General features: G+C 46.5%; 1 protein-coding gene across 2 annotated transcripts in view; it reads right to left on the bottom strand.

Annotated features, from left to right (window-relative positions):
* Positions 1 to 2521: 2521 nt before the first annotated feature.
* Aldh1l2 (aldehyde dehydrogenase 1 family member L2) overlaps positions 2522 to 22989 on the bottom strand; it is a 38953-nt gene continuing 18485 nt past the window's right edge. For both annotated transcript variants that reach the window (XM_055627798.1, XM_055627799.1), the window contains 14 exons: positions 21380 to 21527; positions 18589 to 18708; positions 17891 to 18018; positions 16377 to 16527; positions 15286 to 15356; positions 15099 to 15204; positions 13086 to 13173; positions 12556 to 12649; positions 10998 to 11097; positions 9346 to 9444; positions 7729 to 7894; positions 5573 to 5678; positions 4595 to 4794; positions 2522 to 2789 (listed from right to left, as the gene is read on the bottom strand). In XM_055627798.1, coding sequence (XP_055483773.1) covers positions 2734 to 2789; positions 4595 to 4794; positions 5573 to 5678; positions 7729 to 7894; positions 9346 to 9444; positions 10998 to 11097; positions 12556 to 12649; positions 13086 to 13173; positions 15099 to 15204; positions 15286 to 15356; positions 16377 to 16527; positions 17891 to 18018; positions 18589 to 18708; positions 21380 to 21527 — 1633 coding nt within the window. In that variant the 3' untranslated portion in view covers positions 2522 to 2733. The remainder of the gene's footprint in view (positions 2790 to 4594; positions 4795 to 5572; positions 5679 to 7728; positions 7895 to 9345; positions 9445 to 10997; positions 11098 to 12555; positions 12650 to 13085; positions 13174 to 15098; positions 15205 to 15285; positions 15357 to 16376; positions 16528 to 17890; positions 18019 to 18588; positions 18709 to 21379; positions 21528 to 22989) is intronic.

Raw genomic sequence — 22989 nt, 5'->3', positions numbered from 1 at the left:
GGCATGAAAGAGAATGGAATCCCAGAGAAAAGACTGGGATTTCCCACTGGGTCATCTGCAGCAAATGTTAGTATTTATATAAAAGTGCCGTGCACACAGCCTATCGTATGTGAGCGTTTATTTGGAGGAAGGGAAGCAGAGAGTTAGGGGCTGAGTGAGCCTTTTATCTGGTGCCCCTGGCAGCGGTGCCCACTGATGACATCACAGGCGGCTAAGCAACCTAGGAGCAACCTTTGGATCCCCTGCTCCAAAGCTGTTTTCTTTACTTAGTGAATTGGTAGAGAAGACTGGCAAATGGTTCTGAGTCTTTCCTTTATTGGCTACTATTTCATATGTGCAGACCCTTCTTAAATTGTAAATTTCATGTCTGTGTATTTTACTGTGTGACATTTATACTGTTTTATTTTGTTTTATGTCTATTTTGGGCAGTTTGCTGCAGAGTTTGTGGAAGGTGAATCAGAAAACGGGGTGTAAATGTTCTGTATGCAGAATTGTCATGCTAAAGGAATCCTCGGGTATTTATTTGTGTATCTGCTGTGGTAACTATAACCAGCTTGCATATTGGAGTGTATTGATGTGTTGGAGTGTATTGCTGTGTCTCCATTGCTATGGTGAGGCCCTCTGGATATCCCTCAGTGCACAGGGCCTTACTCGGAAATATGGTGTCAATACACTCTTTTTCTCTCATCTTTGTGTCAGTAAAGTACTTGTGCTTAAACATCAGTTCATTCCTGAGTTCGTGGTTCTGAAAAAAACTAAATGTGTTACTAGCAGACTAATTTCATCACAGAAAAGTCTTGTTCATTAGAGGTTTAGGAAGGGGCAAGAAGCACTTCCCAGGCAGAAGTGCAGAAAGACTATAGTGGTTCCTGGGACTCATGTCTCAGAGGTCACCAATAGACCCAGCAGGCGAGAGTTAGACGAGAGAGAACAAAGTGTTGCTGCCGTAAGCGGCCCTCCAACACAGTACTCCGACCCTGGCCTGGTGGTGGCGTGTGTTTCTTCATTGTTTGAACGGACATTTCCTTCTGTGTTTACCTTAAGTCACCATACCTTGGTGTTATGGTCCCTCGTCCCTGCAGTCGGAAGCCCAGGCGCTTCACTGTTCTCATCTGGAACCGAGGGAACACCATCTCCCTAGTATAGTTCTTTTAGGAAATTACTGGATTGATACACGTCAATTCTTGAGAGTTCGGGAAGTTCCCTTTGGCTGCATGTCAGCGACAGTAACGTGACATGTCACAGCGGGACAGCTTGTGAGCATTGCGCAGGTCAGCAGCCAGTCCTCGAGTGCTGCGATGCAGATCCTGGGGAGGGCATTTCACCGCTGTGCCACATACGTATGGGGTTATCGCCATCCTGCATATAACAAATCGAGACTCGGAGATACCAGGTCACTGACTTGCCTGACATCACTCAGTGAGCAGCGGAGCAGCAGGTAGAAGAGTGAGAAGCAGCATGTCCTGTGTCAGGGTGAGCAAGCAGGAGAAAAGCCAGCCCAGCTTTTCCTGGTGACCCTTTTCCTGTGCCACGGACATTGTAAATTTTCTTTTTTGTTTTGTTCTCTGTTTTTGATAACAGGATCTGTCTGAGTGACTCGGGTTGGCCTCAAACTTTATGCATAGCCTAGGTTGACCTCAAATCACAGTAACCTCCTGCCTCAGCCTCCTGAGTTTGGTGTTACCGGCCACTGTGTCTAGCACCATTTTTCATTGCGCAGCAGCTGTCATCGTTCTGCTAGATTATGTACCATGTGAGAAGAGTGGGGAAGAGTGAGCCACGCATTCATGACTGAGAAGCGGAGGAAGTTCACCCATTCATCGGTTGACCTCACTGATTAATGAGCTGTGGAGGGAGTTCACTCATCTGCTCAGTTAATTTACAGGAGTGACGGGAAGACCGAATCGAATGTTTACGTGCATGGCAAAGCACAGTGCTGGGACTTTTCTTACTGCATAGGGTTCTTGTGATGAGGACTCTGAGGAAGGCACTGCTACCCCTGTTTACCACATAAGGAGGCAGAGCTCAAGCAAGTCGATGATTTTCCCCAAGTCACATACTAAGATGACCCAAGATCGCCCTTCATGGGCCAATTTTACTTCCTAAAATCCACCTAACAAGCTGTTTACTAGAATTTAAACTGCAGGACCAAAGATGACGTAGCAAGTTTGGTGTCCTCAGAACTTAGCAGTACTTTGTACCAAGTAGGTCCATGTGGAAGAAATGTGCATGGGCTGCGCTTCTGTCACAGGGTTACAAAATAGCCAAAGGCACAAAGACCAACACTGCTCCCAATGTGAAAGGAGGAGAACCGCCACTGTGTTCTATGTACTGTTCTCGGAGAGCAGAGCTAAAGAAATAGTTGTTAGTATCCAGCATCGGCTTGGGGCTTGAGACCCAGAAATCTTAAATGTACCTTTGAGTGAGGTCAGTGTGTTCAAGAGGAATGACCTTGAAGAGAATAATTCTTCCTGGGAGGGAGAGGGAGCTTCGATACTTCAGAAATACATACAGTACCCAACACTGTTAAAAACCTAACAGAGGCAAGCATTTAATGATAAAGTATGCTTGAATTTGCTGAGGCCCTCAGGTAAATGCTTCCTCAAGTGGCCCTCTTCTTGGTCCGTGTTTGTGTTTCATGGTTCCTCCTTCCTCAGCACTGCAACGGTCTTCTGCGTGTGAGGAGTGGAGAAGTGGGCCCTCCGTCAAAGGTTTCCTGATGCTGGCATTTCTCTAATACTCAAGTGTCACCGTTTTGGTCTTGAGATATTCATTCAGGGCTTCCTCACCTGGGGGAGAGAAGAATAGCATGAACAAAGACGGATGAGCTTCCTGGCCTGGGCTAGTGCTCCTCAGGTACGGGATCATCTGAGGGCTTGCCGGCTTGCAGGTGGATTCAGTTAAGTTCAGGGAAGGCCCTGACACTCCCATCTCTACCTCTCACACACTGTGGATGTGTGGACCATAGACCATGATGATGAATAGTAAAGGCTTAGGTAGCTACCAGGCCCTCTAAGGTAAGCTTTGGTCCCTAACCTTCATCCTGTTTCCCTGCTGAAGAGTTCCATCTGTTTCTCCATTTTCCAATCCTGTGACTGGTGGTGTCTGTCCCATTACATTAAGTAAAGCAGAGTACAGGGAGGAGGGCTTTGGGACATTCACTTTCAACTTACAGTGAGAGAGAGGAAGTACAGCTTACATTGCTGGCTAGAGGCATAAGACCACGTCTAGGCTTTGCCTGTTTCTATTTGGAGTCCAGGCAAGTTATCCTTATAGAAGCTAAGGGCGGAGCACCACAAGGAAACTAATGAACGTGGTACACAGAAGGCTGTCCAACTCCTGTTCCCAGCCCGCCCCAGGGCAGTGGGATCAAATATCTGTATTTTGTTTTTAAAGCCCATAGATTGTTATCTGAGGGGTAGCCACGATTATGACCACGCTGAACAAGTCTGAAAGGGATTTGGAGGACTATGAGGTAAACTATAGTAGTGTCTTAGAGTAAATCAGTCCTTTGGCTGTGAGCTGCACTGTCAGAACAAGCAGAGATGGTTGCTTCTATAATAAGCATTATCTAAGAAACCCTCCAACTGGGCTTTAGGCCCAGCGATGGAAAAGCTACTTTTTGTTCATTTGAATACACTGTCAAAAAACATGAAGAGAATGTAATACCCCAAATAAGCCAAGTCTGTAGATAAATTTTCAGATTCTGTTGAGACTCACAGAGCCCAGGCTAGCTTCACATTTGCTCTTGAACTGGGCCTCCAGGTTACAGGCATAAACACCATGCTCTCTCACTGTACGTGTGTTTTTGTACTTACTATTTTTACACGGTGGAGGGACTACACAGAGTAGGAGGTGAGCTCTACAGTTGGTCTCCTGCCTTTGACTTCTCTTCCAGTGCCTGTCTGCGTGAAACTGGGCCACTCACCCGGCCATTGTGAGCTCTGTTTTCCTGATCCTAACACCTCTTTGCTAGGTCCACTCGCTTGTGCTCACCAGGTCTGGTACCTGGGGTGCAGGGCCCTGCATAGCTTCAGGCTTGTTGGGGTGACGGCTGATGAGGAAGCATGTTGGTATCAAAATACCTGATCCTAGAGGCCCAACAGGCCCTGCTCATCTTGGCGACTCTGCAAAACTCAGAGACAGGACCAACTCCTGGAGCTACTTAGAGCCTCAAACTGTCTCCTTAGTTTCACCAAATCACACAAAACTAAACCAACTTTATACTAAAAGTCAGACTTTTAAAACACAAACATTTTACCCAAACCATTTCACCCCTTGAGATGGCTGAGTGGGTACAGGCACTTCTCAGGCCCAGTGACCTGAGTTTAATCTCCAGGACCCATGTGGCGATGAGAAAGAACCAACTATGACAATTGTTCCCTGAGCGCTACAAGAATGCCACATGCACTTACATGTCCACACAGATATGTGAAGTCTTAAGATGGATTCAGTGCTTTTTAAATTTTTTTCTGTGTCCTTTGTAAGCTGCTGTGTGGGAGACTCCCTCTAAAACAGTAAGGGAGTGGTGTGTGGAACTGTGTCTTTGCCTGACATAACCTGGGTGCACAGAAACAAAATGGGCCTCACGTACCTAAGTCTTTTCCAAAGCCAGACTGCTTCACCCCACCGAACGGGGCTGCCACGTCTGTCTTGTTATAGGTGTTGATGAAAACAGTACCTGCCTCTAGCTTGTCACTCACGTAGATGGCTTTGCTAATGTCTCTTGTGAAAACCCCAGAGGCCAAACCATACTCTGTGTTATTGGCTCGCTGCAGCACTCCATCAATGTCCCTGTAAGATGTTTCCAGAAGAAGAAAACACTCATTCAAAGTACAGTAAAACAAAATTTTGCATGAAGGTTTTTTTTTTTCCCCATGTTAAAGCAAGAAATCTCTGGCACCTGCTTAGATTTATTTTTTCTTTTAATAAATGAAAGACTCCAGGTCTACTCTGAAAGCTGCAAGAAATACTCTAAGCTCAAATACCTCACTCTTCACACATGCTGTGTAGTGCCTCTTTGCGTTTGACCTTTTTAGTCTTGGAGGATTGTGAGTTTCCTCTCCCTGGTTTTCACAGCATGTCTTTTGCTTGTGAGCCCCGCCTTTAACGGCTGAGCCATCTCTCCAGCCCCAGTGCGTCTTTTGTATACAACCCTTTTTTTCAGATCTGGGCAGGTTCAAAGCTCTCCAGTGTCTTGGCCAAACCCTTTCCAGATTCCACCATTCTGTCACCTTGGTCTCTGAGACACTGAACCTGAAGCTCGCTGATAGGCTGGATTGGCAAGCCAGCGAGCCACAGGATCCTGGTGTCTGTGCCTCCCCAGCTGTGAGTTTACACTCCTACCTTTTGGGTGGGTGTTGGGGATCAGAACTCAGGACTTCATGTTTGCACAGCGAGCACTTTACCCAGAGAGCCATCTCTCTGGCCCTTAGATGCTTCTAAGTGTTAGTTGACATATTCTTAGGGTAAGGCATGATTGTTGAGCACATGCTTTATGTACAGCACAAGGCAGAGGCAGGGAAATTATCTAGTTGAAACCTAAGGTACACAGTATGGCTAAGGAACACACCCATTCTGGAATTTAGAAATGACCATAATAGGCCCGAAGGATTCCTCCTTGGCAAGGTACATGTGGTCTTCCACGCTTGTGAACACAGTGGGTTCCATGAAAAAGCCTGTGGGGGGGGGGGAGAGAAAAAAGCATCAGTCATAGGTGAGATTATTTTCATCCTCAGTTCTCTTAAGAAGTTCCAGCCCCATCTCCAGGGCTAGCAAAACAAGAACAGGTTGGTGTTTCTTTTTGGCATTGGCCTTCCTGGCTTCTTTTTTTTTTTTTTTTTTTAATGGCTTTACTATGAAAACTTCAAACATGTTAAATGAGATAGAGAATGTACTTAATGAAGTAAATACTCCTATTTTACCATGTTGATTTTATATTTCCCCTGACATGTCTTAAAGCAAGACCCAGACTCCAGTTTTCACTTCCAAGCATTTTAGTAAGTCAGGCAAAAGAAAAGACATTTAAAAAACCATAACCACAATGGAGATTACCTCTCCGGAAGCTGACATGTTCCTTCCCTGTGCTTTGTTTTTACTTCCTTTCACTTTTTGGCTTCCCTTCTTGACTCCCCTAAGGCTGAAACAAGTCTACAGCTGCACTTACTGTCTCGTCCCTCACACCTTTACTTTAACGTTTCCTCCTGCTGCTCTACCCTTTCTGTTTTGTGTGGTTGAGAAAATGTGTCACTATTTCCCAAGGTTACCTGGAACTTGCTATATAGCCCAGGCTGGTCCTGAACCTCTTTCCTGCCTCAGTTTCTCAAATGTGGGAGTGAAAGGTGTATGCCACCCTGCCTGGCTATACCATAGCATTTTTAATTTGCCGTTGCTTTGTTGAGGCAACTTTTTTTTTCTCTATAGAGTGTAAGAAGAAGATGACAAAGGGGAAGGAGGGAGGAGGAGGAGAAGAAGAAGTGGTAGTACTTGGGGTCTGGAGAGACGGATCAGTGGTTAAGAGCATGTGCTCTTCTGCGAGAAGACCCAGGTTTTCAGGAATCTTCTGGAGGATTTCCAGCCTCTCACAGTGACTTAGAACCACCTGTAACCTCAGTTCCAGATGACCCAGACCCTCTTCCGACCACCACGGGCACCAGGCATGCATGTGGCGCATAGACATACATGTAGGTGAAACACCCATACACATATAAAAAAGATAAATCCTTTAAAAGACAATACTTTAAGAGTTTTCCTGCATGTGTGTATGAACACCATGGAGATCGGAAGTCCTGGCACTGGAGTTACAGTTGTAAGCCACCACGTGGGTGCTGGGAGCCAAACCAGGTCTTCTGCAGGAAGTGCTTGAAATCCCCAGTTCTTCCTTTCAGCTTCCAATACCTTGACCTAACACCAACCTCCAGAGACCACCATTTTTTTTCTGAATCTATAATTTCATATGTTAGAAAAGTACAAAATGCTGATTTTTTTTTACTTTTTTTTTTTTCCTCCCAAGGATTCTTCTGTGAAAATGTCCCCTGTATTACTACTCAATCTTCTAGAGATTCAGTTTATCCTGAAAACGCAGGACAAATACTTCTATTTTCCTTGCAACTACCAATATTTAAAATTAAGAGCCAGTGCACAGAAAAGGTCAAAACAGTAGTTGTCTCTGCCTTTGGAAGTCGTGGCGTCAGGCCTGCCTTGACAGCACGACTCCCTCAGCTCTGCTGGCTGAGGTTTAAATGTCAGAGGGAGATTCCAGACGACCGACCGCCAGGCGCCTTGGTGCACCATCAACCTGTTCCCTGGACAGCCAAGGGCGGGGCTCATCAAATGTCACGCCCCTTGCCCCCTAAAGCACTTTGTGCACATTTCACCGCACTCCACACAGGGGACAGAGAAACAGTGCGAGCCACTGTGCCCCGGCTTAAAAATGGCCAAGGAGGAGATGAGGATAAGGGGTTTGGTCCTATTATAACTACAGCTTGCTCTGGGGAGGTGGCTTAGAGGTAAGAGTGTGCACTGCTCTAGCAGAGGGTGCGAGTGCTGGAGGCTCACAGCACCTCCACCTGCGGCTCCCGGGGATTGGGTAGATCTGGACTCTGGGCGTCTGAATTCTTACGTGCACACCCACTCCTCTGCAAGGATGGCTGTGAAACAGGAAGCTACCCATCTGGCTTCGGGGTGGGGCACAAGCGTCAGCAGGCCTGGCCCCAGAGGTGCTCTCACCCGGCCTCTGCACCTGTCTTCCTCCGCACACCAGCGTGGCCCCCTCCTTCACCCCGGCATCACAGTACTGCAGCAGCTTCTCCAGATGGGCTTTGTGGTTTTGGGGCCCATGGTCTGTGGATCTGTCCAGTGGGTCCCCGATCCTCATCTTTTTGATCTCTTCCACCTGTACGGTACGCAGCCCACAAAAAACAGTCGCTGTTAGTCACGGCAGAGGATCCCTCCCGAAGAGTTGCTGCATGTATGTTGTTGAGAGCAGTTGACAGATGTCTGGTTATTGGCTTGTTCCAGCTGCACTGGAAGTGGGTCCTTGGTATTTCCATGTTATAGAAAGAGAAACTGAGGTCTGGAAGGGGTTAAGTGGCCTTCCTGGTCACACATTGTCACTCTACACTGCAGCTTTAAAGGCTAAGTTCTTAAGTGCTATTTTCGAACAATACGAACCACAAAATCCTGAATGTTAACCCAGTAGGAGCAAGCTGGCAGCTAGAGTTTTCGTAAACACAGCACCTTAGACTCTTGATGGCACAATACTTTCTAGTGTTTTTCCCTTTCAAACATGTAGTACTTTGATTCTCAAGGGACAGCCATGCCAGGAGAACTGCTGGAATGTTTTATGTAGCCCCGCTGGCTGAGAAGTCACTGTAACCAGGGCTGGCTGGCCTGCACCTGTAGGTTGCAATGGTATGACGAGAACCCATCACACTTCCTCACTGGCACATCTGCACTTGCTTGTCATCATTTTCTGACTGTAACTGCGCCTTCTGACTCTGAGAAGAAGGAATGGGAGCCAACATGACCCTATAAATTCAAATATAGTTCCTTACTAATAATCTCTTGTGTCTTACATGGAGCCCTGTGCTAGAGAGACGCTCTGTGAGAGAGGGCCATGCCTGCTTGCCTGTTCTTGTATCGCCAACACTGAGCAGTGTTTGATAATGCTAGATGCTCAACAAATAGCTGTTGAGCGGCTAGTGAGATGGAGCAGAAGGTAAGAATGCATACTACTCTTACAGAGGACCAGAGTTTGGTTCCTAGCACCCACACCAGGTGCTAGCAACAGCCTCTGACCTTCAGGACGTGTACACACACACACACACACAGACTCTTGGATGTGGTGGTACCTGTCTTTAAAGTTAACAATAACATTAAAGGAAGAGCAGGTGGATCTCTGAGTTTAAGTCCAGCTGCTTTAAATAGTAAGCTTTAGGCTACCCAAGGCTGCATAGCAAGATCCTACTTATGAAATAAAAGTCTTTAAAAAAGGAGACACAATAAATGAATACAAAAGGGGCCTGTGTGCTAAACATGCTTGTGCTGGACCAATACAAGTGCTTGAAACTTCTGGTCAGATCCTGCAAACCTCTATATATACATCTATACTGTGAGCTGGGATTACAAGTATGTGCCAGCACACTGTGTGTGTGTGTGTGTGTGTGTGTGTGTGTGTGTGTGTGTGTGCAGGCACGCACCGTGTGTACTCATTCTGTCACTGAGCCACTTAACCCCCGGCCAGCTCAATTGCTGGCTTGCATCTAAAAAGTCAGCAGTAACCTCGGAAGTGCTTTTCAGGAAAGAGCTGGTCCTGTCACGTGTGGCAAGCCTGCCGACGCTTACCACTCTGGTGACAAACTCATCGTGAATAGCCTCCTCCACGAACAGCCGCCCAGCTGCGATGCAGTTCTCCCCTTTGTTGAAAAACACCGCACCCATGCCCTGCAGGGGCAGAAGAGAAAGCCATGTTAATGTCGCTCAGTGAGTGCCAGTTAGACAGAAAGTGGCACTTCTCTTCATGTGAGTGCGTGTTCAAGTGTGCGTGCATGTGGAAACAAGACATCAGCACAGGAGTTTTCCTCAGTTGCTCTCCAGATTTTAAATTGAGAGCTCTCCTTGATGCAAAGGACCCAGGTTGGACTCCTAGCACCCGCATGGAGGCAGCTTACCACCTCCTCAGGCACCAGACACACACAAACTCGGTGCACAGATGTGCATGCAGAGAACACACTCATACACATGAAATAATGAAAATAAACCTAAAACACCATATGACAGTAAGCTGATGGAACCACCCCCTTCCACTCTTCTTCCCTTTGTCTTTTCTTTGGAATGTTCTGGAAAAGTCCTCAGGAGTGAACACACCCAGGGGTGGCTTGGCCTTGTGTCACTCCGTGTTACCCCTGTTGTTATCTGTCACTGCAGACCTCCATGCTCTGGAGGGTCCCTGCCCTGTGGGGTTTGGTTGAGAATGCTCATTCTGATTCCAGTGAGGGGCTGATGGGCAGAGACTGCTCAGCACAGAACTAGAAAGCCACACATGCCACTGGAGTCAGTCACTAGAAGGCTCTGACCCCTCATGCTGACCCTCCTCTGTTTCAGCAGTGAAGGGAAGATTCACCCAGTTTATCTGGTGCACAAAACACAGTTGAGCCTCTTGTGTTATACAAAATATGGTTCCAAACTTTGAAATGATTTTAATCCCTTAGGGCACAGAATTAGTAGGAGATCCTGTGCCCCCTCGCTAGCTTCATTTATGATGATGTATTAAGCTGAAACCAGGAAAGTGATTGCTGCCAAGGACTGTGGTTTTAAAGAGATAGAGCCTTGTGATGTTTATTCTGGTTCTGAGCTTCCAGGCTCACTAAGCTCAGCTGCCAACTATTCCTTGTTGATTGGTTGGTTGATTGACTGCTTCCTTTGAGAGTCTGGCTCAGGGCAGTCTTGACTTCAGTATGTAGCACAGGATGACATTGAACTTGAGCCTCCTGCCTCCACCTGCCTAGGTCATGCAGTTCTGGGAATCAAGCCCTGAGTTCATGAATGCAGAGGTAAGCCCTGCTAACTGCTTTTGATTCTTATTTTTAAAATCTTTTATGTTAGTTTTTGGAGGCAGGTGCATGAATGCTGTGTGTGTGTGTGTGTGTGTGTGTAAGTCAGAGGACAACTTGCAGGATGTGTTTTTTTCCTTCCATCATGTGTGGCGGTGAATGGGACTCAGGCTGTCAGGCATGGAGGCAAACCCTCAGCTGGGTTTGTTTAGGCAGTCTAAGCAGAGCCCAGCTTCTAGAACAGGTAAGAAGGAAGAAGCAGGCAAGATGCTAGCAGATAGGCAGGAGGTATTATAACATGCCATTTTAAAAAATTAAGCATTCTTAGGATAAACAAAAGGATGGCATTTCCTTATCTAGCTAAAGTTGATCCCATCTAAGACCTCCACTGTATGAAGTTTTTTTTAGAAATAGGCACCTCTTGCTTGGCTTTGCCCCACTTACCATCCGCACTGCCTTGTCAAGTTCACAGTCACTGAATATTATAAGTGGGGATTTGCCACCAAGTTCAAGGGAAACTTTCTTCAGGTTGCTCACAGCACAGCTAGAAGAAAACAGATAGGAAAGAGCAGGCAGGCGGTTCCCTCTCTCCCCTCTTCCTTCCTCCTCCCTCCCTTCTTTAATCATAAGTTACAACTACATGCAAGACAGAAAGGAGCCTCAGAAATGTTAGGAGCCTCATTTATGAGGAGGTGGTAATGCATGTAATTCCAGCATTCAGAGGGTAGTGGCAGGAGGATGGAGAGTGTGGAGGACAAGTCCAGTCCGGCCACACAGAGAAACTGTGTCTCAAGGAGGACAGGGGAAGGGAAGAGGAAAGAAACACGAAAGGGTGGCCGTTCACTGCTGTGGTGGGCAGGAAGTGTGTGATAGTAATGTCCTTTTTTGGTCCTTTTGTTTATTTTAAAGGATTTCCGTAACGTTTGAAAACCTATAGTCGAAGGGTGAAGATTCTCTTAGAGAAATTCTTTAAGAATTCAGCCATGTCAGGGCTGTAGAGATGGCTCAGCGGTTAAGAGCACTGTCTGCTCTTCCAGAGGGCCAGGGTTCAATTCCCAGCAACCACAAGGTGGCTCCTGACCATCTATAAAAGGGTTTAATGCCCTCTTCTGTCATGCAGGTGTATATGCATGCAGAACACTCATTCAGGAAAAAAAAAAAAAAAACATAAATAAAATTTTAAAACAGAGAACACACACAAACAAAAAGAATTCAGTTATATTTAGGTCTGCAAAGCAAAAGCCAGCCTGCTAGACCTGTGGGTGGGAACCAAATGTTAGACCAGCTCTGATTATTTACTGCTTTTGTTACTGTTGTTTTTTGTTTATTTGCAGAGTTGTGATAGTGATAAACCATGAGAAGGCTCGTCCCAGCACTCATAAGCACTCTTCCTTAGAGTGGATAGAATTGTAGGAAGAAGGAAAAATAGCCCACAAATTTCCCCCATGTCTCAGTAGTCATTGTTTTTGTCATTTTGAATGGATTGTTCTGGGTCTGTAACCTACCATATTTTACCTTCATGTTGGTTGTGTTTGTTTGTATTTGCCACGGAAGCATGTGACCACAGAGAGCTCTGTCTGCAGCCCATGGCTCTGATTTCACAGTGGGCATTAGAAAACTTACATTTGTGTATCTCACTACTTATCAGTGATAGAGAGTCAGTTTATCCATTTGATGTAGTTTTCCCTCGTTTTATTGTTGCTGTTTGTTTGTTTGTTTGTTTGTTGAGACAAGATCTTGGGGAGCCCAGGTAGCCTTCCAACTTGTTTCATAGCCAGGAACAAACTTTAGCTTCTGATCCTCCTGCCTCCCCCTCCAGAGTGCTGAGATTACAGGGTGGACCACCTCATCTGCTTTATGCAACTTTAGGACTCAAACCCAGGGCTTTGTGCATGCTGTTCAAGCACTCTACTGACTGAGCCATATCCCCAACCTTGGCTTTCCTTGCTTGGAAATGCTCTGTTGAAACCCAGGTAGCCGCCTGGCTGAATGGGTTCCCTACCTTTTCATGATCTGTTTGCCCACGGAGGTGGAGCCTGTGAAACCAAGCTTGCGGATGTCGGGGTGCTGAGAAAGCCGCTGTCCTGCGACACCCCCTGTAGAATTAATTAGGGGACAAAACACAACTCAGATATTACAGGGAGAGTGCGGGTTTGCATTTGCTGAAGTAGGTTGCTAGACTTGCATTTGAACCTGCAGTTTACATTTTCTGCATTAATTACAAACAGATTAAAACAATATCCTCTGTGCAATATCCTCCCCTTACGATAATCATTGGTTGTTATTTTCCAGGCCTTACTGGAAATCAAAATGGCCTGCCTTAGGGCAGTTTACAATGCTAGCCAACGTTCCTTACACCTCCCTGCACACTAGATTCCCTCTCTTAATATATTTATTACATGGTAAGTGTGTTTGTGCTTGGTGAAATGTATTTAGTTTTAATGCAGGCTGAGACTGCAGTGGGAAACAGCACCTAGCTCCTTGTGCCGCTCAGCAGTCAGAACGGAGCCTGTCCCCTGCAGGCTTACCTACCTGAGCCCGGTATGATGTTGATCACCCCCTTGGGAAAGCCCGCCTTCACCGTCAGCTCTGCAAACTTCAGAGCCGTCAAAGGTGTGACCTGAAAGTGAAGACAGTAATTACCTTCCGAAAGAGCGTGTCCTGGCCTTTCCAGGGCCCTGCTTCCCTTCGTGACTAAAAGAGCGCTCATTTGTGAGTGCTCATATGTGGAAGCCAGAGCAGGACACTGTTGCTGTCAGCGGCCTTGAGACAAGGTCTCTACCTGAATCAGAAGCTTGCTGCTTCAGCTATGCTGGTTGACCAGTAAGCTCTTAGCATGTACTGCCCACATCCACCCCACCCCTACCGCAGAGTGGGCATCTGTGCCCAGTCCTTACACTGGTTCTGAGAATTTGAACTCGGGTGCTCATGAATGCAAACCATGTGCTCTTACCTAATGAGCCATTTTCCTCAGGCCCTGAGAGCCCATCTTGTTTGTGTTTTACATTGCTTTATTGTTATTTTTTTATTTTTTTAAACATTTATTGTTATTTTTTTAATTCTAAGATAACTTCAGACTCATGGCAAAATAGTTACTAAAATAATTTTTAAAAAATTTCTTGTACATAGTTCACCCTGATCACTCAAATACTGTCGTTATTGCATTTCTTTAGCCCTCTCTCTGTCAGTCTTTCCCCACACTAACGTGGATTATCTAAAAGAGTGCTGTTTGATCTGTAACAGTGTCATATGCGGGGAGACCCAGCAAAGAATGGAAATGAAGTCTGTTTCCACCGACAGAGACACAGTAAACCAGCCGTGACTCACATTTAGGTCTGGACAGGAATGTTCAGTCTGCATGAAGATCACAAAGGGCATCAGGAGTGGCCTGTGGCTGAGCAGGCCCTCTCCGGGCCAACGGGAGCTCCCTGTGTCAGTGTGTATTTGCGGGGTTCCCTCACCGGCTGTGTGTGTCTGTTCATGGTCCCCTCTGCTGCTCATCAGCCCTGGAGGTTGCCCTGTGTGCTGTTGGCAGCCTGGCTATGAGGAATCACAGACTGTATCACCATTTTAACTTAAGGGGCCTTCTTAAAATGGACGAGTGGCTAAGGGACCTGGCCTAGAACCACACATCAAACACCGCAGCACCCAGGGAAAGAGCGATAGCTCCTCCTAAGGTGACAGATGCTCGAGCTTGGACAGTGAGGCTGAGACAGGGGCAGTGTGGAGAGACTGGGTGAGAAGCTGGCCCCAGACACTGGAAAACCAGTCTGCTATGGTAGCAGAGTTTTCAGTCCATTACGGTGCTGTAATTAAAGAGGGGACTGTGCCACAGACTGTTATTATGCCCTGGCACGGAGCCACCGTAGATAGACAAAGACTTGAACCCACTCCTGCAGCAGGATGTGGCTGTCATCGGTGCATGGACGGTCAGCTGCGTGGCACAACAAAGCTCGGCCTAGGCCGCAGGAGACACCGTCTTAACACCAACCGAGCACTGTGGATGTATGTTACCACATGTACACATGCTTCCAGGCGTGTATAGCCCGTGGCTCTTCAGCCGCTGCCTGCCAGGGTGTCTGCGCAGGTGGCCCAGCACATTTGAGGATGACAGTGTTACAGTCACGGCGTCAAAGGTTGTACGCTGCTGGACCTCACACAGTTGCCATAATTGCTAAGTTGTTTCACGTGCTTTTCTTTCATATTCTGTAGTTGCAAGATTTTTTGGTGCTGTAATGTGAATGGGGCCAGCAAGACGGATCAATCTTTAAGGCTGTTGGCACCAACCCTAGCGACCTGAGTTTGGTTCCCAGATCCCACCAAGTGAGAGGAGAGAACCAACTCCTGGGAGCAGCCCTCTGACCTCTATGTGCACACATAGGCTTCTCCCCAGCACACAACTGTTAAAAATAAGAATCTACCAACGATCCCTGAAGAGTTGCCCGTGAACCGTGGCAAGCTTGGAGGTGTGCTGTTTACAGATCTATGTGTGCTTTACGTTTGCAGGCAAGGGGACCCTCGGCTCTGCTCGCTGGACAGGCTCACCTGCGCAGGCTTGAGTACCAGGGTGTTGCCGGCTGCCAGGCACGCTGCGCTCTTCCAGGCCAGCATCATCAGGGGGTAGTTCCAGGGGATGATGATGGCGCAGGGGCTGTGGAGAGAGGGCCATGGCCTTAGCTCCCTCACAGCAGCACAACAGCCAAGTGACTCAGGGGCTCCCTCTCAGTCTTACCCAAGTGGCTCCTTCTTGGTGAAGGTCAGGTTGTGGTTTGGCCGGGCCTGATTGATTGGAATTGTAGAGCCCTAAAGGAGAGAAAGGTTTGTTGTGGGGTCTAGTAGAGTCACTGTAGCTAGGGTAGGCCTTAGAACGAAATCACCATTCTCCACTGTATCTAGGGCAGACACCAGAATGAAGAGGGTTTTTGTTTTGTTTTGTTTTTGTTTTTTTTTTTTTTTCAGAAGTACTTTGACCTCGAAGAAATCATCCCAGCCCCACATGTTGGATATTCTCAGAAGACAGCATAAGGTGCAGAGACCATCACTAGACCTTAGAGTCAGAACACTTAAGTTCTGGCCTGGCTCTCTTGCTGCAACGCAGGAGACGGCTCTCTCCTCATGCTTGTGTCTGTACTGGAAGGAGTAATAGGTGTCTGTTTGCTCTCCATGGTTGCTCTATGATCACAGTTTTAAAGTACCCCTGTAATTCATGCACTAGCAACTTAACCCCCACTGTGGAGGCAGGGCCTAATGAAAAATATGTGAGATGCAAGGCCCCACCCTTCAGAACGGGCTCATACTGCTACAAAAAGGCTCCTGGGGCCCAAGGAAAGGGCTCAGTGGGTAAAGGCATGTACTGTACAAGCCTGACTGGCAACCTGAATTTGACCCCTGGAAATCCCATCTGTAGTCCCAGCACTCTGATGAGTCGTGGATGCAGAGATAAAGAGTCCCTGGGAAGCTTCTGGGACAGCTAGCCTGGTATACACAGTGGCAAGAAAACAAGAGAGACCCTGCCTCAAAATAAGGTGGAAAATCAATTCCAACTCTCCAGAGTTGCTCTTACCTCCACAGACGTGGTAGCACACACACATTCACAGACGCACATTTGCACATGCATACACATGCACACAATAACAGGAAAGAAAAGCATTTGAAGGAGGCTCAGAGCAGGCAGGCCTGCCTTTCTGCGATGTGGGGGATCTGGCATTGTGCCTCTCCAGAGGCCAGGGGACTAATTCTGTCAGGGAACTGGAGGCCAAACCTGCCTCAAACTCTCAAGCTTGTGGCCGCTCTCCTCTAGGAATGAGGAGCACCTGTGCTTACATGAATTTTGTCACACCAGCCTGCGAAATATCGGAACGTCTGCACAGACATTCCGATGTGAGTCTTCAGCGCCAGCGTGTAGACAGCCCCGGAATCCAGTGCTTCTATGGTTGCCAGCTCCTCTTGGTTTTCTTCCAGTAGGTCGGCAAGTCTGCGTGATCAGCAAAAGAAATCCACTCAGCACACAGTGATGGAGCCCCGACCAGCCATATATGCCAGCCCTGCTCAGGACACCAACCCCGCCGGACCGAGGTTCCAGAGACAGTCCAGAGGGGGCAGCACACCTACCCCTACGGAGAGCATGGACCTGGAAGGTAGACATTAAATAAGTAATCGTATAAATAGTTTGTGTCAGGAGGTTATCATTACAGTTCCTGTGGGGCTGCGGACTGACCTAGGCCTCACACATGGTAGATGTTTTATCATGAGCTATAACCCAGCCTTCTGAGTTACAGAGAGAAGCCAGCCATGTCCCCAGCGTGTGCCCTTTGCCTCTTATGTGGTCCCCAGTGGTCACAGGCAGGAGTGTGGGTCAGAGGAACCAGCAGCAATGGAGTAGTTCATTAATGCCAGGGAGCTGTCAGCAAGAGAGCCACGCCGCCTGAGGACCGTGGATGCTTTCTGACTCTACAGAAATGTTTCCATCCTGAGGAAGGTGAATGGGTCTGTGGGATTGTGTGAAATAGTGAGAATGTGTCAGTGTTTCCTTCTCTTCCTCCTCCCTTCCCTCTCTCGTCCTCCCCCCCTTTTTCTCTCCCCCTCCCTTTCTCTTCCTCCCCTCCCTCGTTCCTTCTCCCTTCCCTCCTTCCCTCCCTGGAATGGTTCTTTTGGGACATTCAAGAGTTGGACTGTAAATGATACCTCCTCCCCCGCAGGCTTCTCGAAGATCTCACTCTAAAAGATCTTTCAATTCAGGTCAAATGTTTAGCTACAGGTAAGCAGAAACCAGGAGGAATCATTGAAACTAATTACCCATTTGTAACATTCCTTCAGAACCTTAGCATTTCCCCCTCCTTCCTGCTTTGTCTTTGAAAACTAGGTGTAGGATGTCGCCCACATGCAGCTTGTCCATTCTCTACTCTGGTCCATGACCTTGGAGGATGACCTTTATAGCCTGTTACCTGGTGACTGAGATTATTGTAGTAGGTGAAGGGCATGGTCAGGGGGTTAAACACTCATTTGTGGTTGCTCCCCATCCCAGACCACTGTACAGTGTTCTCCCGCAGCCATATGTCATAGTCACTTCTTCCTGTATCCCTTAAGATCTAGGAGAAGTCCCCACTTCCTCTGCCACCAGCCCTTACATAAGCCTTGATGACCTCTGACTGATACAAGCAGTAATCCAAATATCAGGAGCTTGTGTGGGATTTTATACGACTCGGATGATGAAAGATAGATCATGTCTTCCACTGAGGCATTCAAGGTAGAATGTTTTGTGGGAATTTTAAAGTCTTGACAGTGCCAGTGTCAAACAATACCCAAAGATAACACAGTTGTTCTCACAGAAAACACACCTATACATCAGTCTTCCTCTTTCTCTGGCATTCATCCTTCCCCATTCTCCATTTTCAAAGGCGTCCTTGGCCGCAGCTACTGCTTTGTCAACATCCACTAACGAAGCGTAGGATACTCTGCATAGTGTCTGTTTCAAGGCAAGCAAATCAGGCCACCTGAGGGGTCTGTTAGCGTGGCTCCCGGAATTAACACTCTATTAGTAGTAAAAGCAGAGCATGACTTATCAACTGAGAAAAGATCTTCAGAAACCAATCCATATGGGGCAACACAGACAGACAGATGTAGTTGGACTGTGGCAACAGAACCTGATCAGGGTCCATTTATGCCTCCTCTTACCCGGAACACACTCAGGACAACTGTACAGTTCCTCTTCAGGGAAGCGGACTTGCTTGCCATAAGTTCTCAGAGTCTGGAGTACCCCCACCCCCGCAGCTCTGTACAGAGAAATCTTCTGCGGTATATGGACACTGCAGTGTAAATTCGCCATAAACAGTCCACTAAGAAAAGGCCACTATAGTTCATATTAGCTAGTGTCAGACCTGAATGGGTAAGAAAAATTTATGAAATGCATTTGAATGAGGAGGTTGGGGGCAAAGAGTTAAGAGTCCAGTAACCTCCATCTGCCTGGTCACAGCTCTATAAGCCAAAAGCTGGTGGTGGCTGGTGGCGGCTGGTGGCTGCGGCTGCCATTACTCACAGATCCGTCTGTGGGGTTGACGGTGGCGTATGTCTCTCCATCCTCGGCATCCACAAACTGTCCGTTTATGAAACACTGATAGGGCATTCTCACCGTCATTTCGTTGACCTCCTTCGAGACCTGAGAATAAAGTCAGTGTATTTCTGGGCTTATCCACTTGAGAGCAGATGGCGATAAACATTCACACGGCTGCACAGATGGCACTTGTTCTTATGGAGGATCCACAGAACAGCTCACAAATTTTCTGTAACTCAAGTTCCAGGGCATCTGAAGCTCTCTACTGAGCTGAGGAGCCAAGTACACATGGGTGCACAGCCATACATGGCAAGGCAAAACACTCATACACACACGCACTCCAACAAATTTAAGAAGAAAATTTAAAACCCTAAAATAAATAAATAAATAAATAAATAAATAAATAAATAAATAAATAAATAAATATATATATATATATATATATATATATATTTTTTTAAAGAAACATATTCTAATGTGGAAAGAGAGGCTAGCTCGGTGGGATTCTAAGAACATCTGCTATCACAGGACAGATGGACTCACGATGCTCAGGTGCCCGCTGAGGTCTGTCTCAGATAAGAATCGTGCCGCAAACGCCTGTAGACAGCGCCATCTAGTGGCAGATTCAACAGCACCACTGTTGTGCCACTGTGATCCTTTGAAATTCTTTTTCCTTTTATTCCAGGCCATCTCAAGATTTCTTTCCTCAGTTACACATGAGCTACCTTTTTGTTCTCTCCACTACTGGATAACAAGCCGAGACTGTCACTACTTTACTCGTTTCCATCAAGCTCAAGGGTTTCCATCAATAAAATGGAGAGACCAGTATCTGCCTCCTACTGAAAACACATTCTTCCACAAGGAAGGAGAAATGAAAGCATTCCCAAATGGTCAGACAGAGTTCAATGATATCCTGGTGAACCTTTGGACTGGAATGAAAGGACATCAAACAGCAACATGAAGCCATATAAAGAAGGCCGGAGAGATGGCTCGGTGGCCAAGAGCACTTTCTGTGCAGGGCCAGAGTTCAGATCCTGGCAACTATGGAACAGGCCGGAAAAGCCATACACACCTGTCACCCAGCTCTGAGGGGTGTGGAGACAGGGAGGTGATGGTTTGTGGCTTCCCGGTTCAGGGAGAGACCCCGCCTCAAAGTACAATAGTAGATGATAGATTTCTTAAGTGACTACATAGGTAAAGAGAGAAATCTGTATAAAAACAGCTCTTGTTGGTTTTAGCTTTCTCTGTATCTGATTTTAAAAGACAGTTGCTATCTGCCTGTGGAGGAGACAGTGCAGTAGTTGAGAGTCCTTGCTACTTTTGCAGAGGACTGGGGTTCAGTTCCCAGAACCTACGTGAGGTAGCTCACAGCTACTTGTAACTCCAGCTCCAGGGGGACTTGACACCCTCTTGTGGCCTCCATGGGCACCTGAATTCATGGTCACAAAAATCTCAGAGACACACATGCATACACATAATTTACAAATAAAAATCAAAACAAGAAAAAAAGACAGTTGAATAAAGCAATAATTTAAAACTTGTGGTGGGTTTTATAGAAAATCCAGATGAAATTAATATGAAAATCTATAGCCCAAATTTAGGGGTATATAACACAGCTGTGTGGCAGTGGGGTTTTCCTGTACATGTGGTGTTAAGTTGGTATCTGAATGAGATTGCTTTAAACAAAGACACTTATTAAGAATATAAGTAAAGGTGTAGTGAAAGGAACAAAATGCAGGCTGAGAAAGGCATCCCAGGCCATCCTTCCATCACAGAAGACAGCAGAGGAGAAGCAGAGGCTGCAGACAAGATACAGAGAAAGTGACAGCACAGTGACAAAGATTCACTAAAAATAAAAATCTCAGCTGGGCTTAGTGGCACACACCTTTATTCCTAGCACTAGGGAAGCAGAGGCAGGCGGATCTCTGTGAGTTTGAGGACAGCCTGGTCTACTAGAGTTTGAGGACAGCCAAGGCTACATAGTGGGGCCTTGTCTCAGGAGGAAAAATATCTGTTACATGTCAAAGGATGTTACCAAGAAAGTGAAAAAACAAAACAAACATGTCTGAATTTCTGAAGAGAAATGATCCAAAGCATGCCTCATCTAATAAGTGGGTTAAAAAGAGGAAGTATATCTGTACACTTTTACAGATATTAATTACAGATACAGAATATTAGTTGGCCAGAAAGATTGGTGGAAGGTGCTGTAAGGGCGAACACTGAACACATTATGTCAAGAGATAGAACAAACACAAAAGGCCACCTGTTGCACAGTTCAATTTATATGAAATATTGACATCATGGTAAATCCATAGACACAGAAAAGAGACAAGTTTTTGAGGGCCTGGGTACGGAGCTGGCAAGAAGAAAAGAATGGTGTAATTGCCACTGGATGCAGTCTGTCCTTTTGGGGTGATAAAAATATTCTACAATTAGATAGTAGTGATAATGATTGTGCAATTTGTGAATGTTCTAAAAATCACTGAATAGCAAATTTAATTAAGGTGAATCTTATGGCACCTGAATTTATCCCAATAACCCCCCCCCCCCGCCCCGACAGGGTTGCACTGTGTATCCACAGCTGTCCTGGAACTTACTGTGTAGATCACACTGGCCTCGAACTCACACAGATCTGCCTGCCTCTGCCCCCCTGGTGCTGGGATTTAAGGGCAAGCGCCACCACTGCCCAGCAATAAGGCTAGTCTTAAAGGCCACAGATGCTCTCTGTGGCAGTGGACTGTAAGAGTCTGAAGTTAAACGTCCATGAGGCACTTACATAATCCACCACCAGCTCCGCCTCTTGCTCCTCTCCTCTCAGTTTCCGCACAACCTTTTGGATGAAATCTGCAAACTTGGTGGCCATGTAGACATCTTCATTCTGCAGCTGGAGCCCTCCACAGTGCAGCCTGACCTCCTCCACCAGCCTTAAGGTGAGAACCAGCTTACATTACGTCCATTCTAAAGAGCTTTGTGGCCTGTTCACTGTTCACTCAGTCAAGAGGCTTTGGAGCGCTTCCTGTTTGCATCGTACAAGATTGTCTTTGGTGGCAACTACAGAAGATGTTAAGATTTGGGGCAGAGACTTGAGGGACAGCACTTTCCACTCACACAGGACCTGGGTTCAGCTCTCAGCTGCCTGTACCTCCAGTTCCAGGGTGACCTGACACCCTCTTCTGGCCTCTATGGAGCTGCACGCATGTGATGCATGCAAGAGGAGCAGGCACACACACAAAGACATAAAATAACTGTAAAATACAACTTGGCATGAGAAAATTAAAAACCTATCCTGCAGACAGTTTTGTTGTTTTTTAATTTAGCCGGAACTATAAATAAGATAAATTAAGGGAAAGATGTTTTAACTACAGCACAAAGTTATGGGCACATGAAAGTTTGTACCTTTCAAATGATCTCAGAAAGTGAGAGGAGAAAACAAACAAACAAACAAACAGCCTCCTGACTGGAAAGATTATGAGAACGTAACAATACTTTCTGTAGTCTCTCTACGAGAGAAAGACGACTGTTTGTTTGTATTACATATTTAAGTAATTATCGGTAGCATGCATAGAAGGTCAATATCCCAAGTCCTTTCTAGTCCTTCAATTTCTCAGCTATCAGCTGAGCTTGTTGGCAAAGGTGTACCAGGTCTGGTATGGAAAGCCCACCACTTATGGTAAGAAGCTGATGTACTTGGTAGATGACTAAGATGATAACAGCAGGGCTGGCCAGATGGCTCAGAGGATAAAGACACTTGCCACAAACCTGAGAGTATTGTAGAAGGCACAAATAGACTCCCACAATTTTTCTCCGGCTTCCACACGTGTGTTGTGGCATGTGCTTGCCCAGACACACCCCACAGAAATAAATGCATGTGTTTTGTTTTTTTTTAATTAACAAATGATTGATGTAACTCACTCTGACAGGGAATACATGATTCCTATAGGTATCTTGTCAGCAACAAATAACAATAACAACAATACAGTATTGAAATCCTTAGTGAGCTAGCTAGACTTATCTAGGAACTCGTGAGTTACTGCTAAGAAACTGCAGTTTAGAGGCCTACACCTCTTGACTTTGATGATGTCATGTGTTCTTGAAGTTAATATTTTTGATTACCTCATGAATAAAAGGGAGGTGTTAGGGCAATGAGAGGGTGGGAAATCCTGGGACATGGGCAGGTGAGGTATAAGAACCAGTGTCCCAGCATGGAGAGTGGCTTGGTGGTTAAGAACACATACCACTCTGGCTGAGGACCTGAATTTGGTTCCCAACACCCATTTGGGCAGTTCATGACTGCCTGTAACTTCAGCTTCAGGGCATCTGGTGCCTTCTTCTAGACTCTGTGGGTACCTGCACACACACACACACACACACACACACACACACACA

This window comes from Psammomys obesus, unplaced genomic scaffold (assembly GCF_907164565.1).
Source record: "Psammomys obesus unplaced genomic scaffold, mPsaObe1.curated_primary_1811, whole genome shotgun sequence".
Classification (NCBI taxonomy): Eukaryota; Metazoa; Chordata; class Mammalia; order Rodentia; family Muridae; genus Psammomys; species Psammomys obesus.
This window is presented reverse-complemented; position numbering and strand designations above follow the sequence as displayed.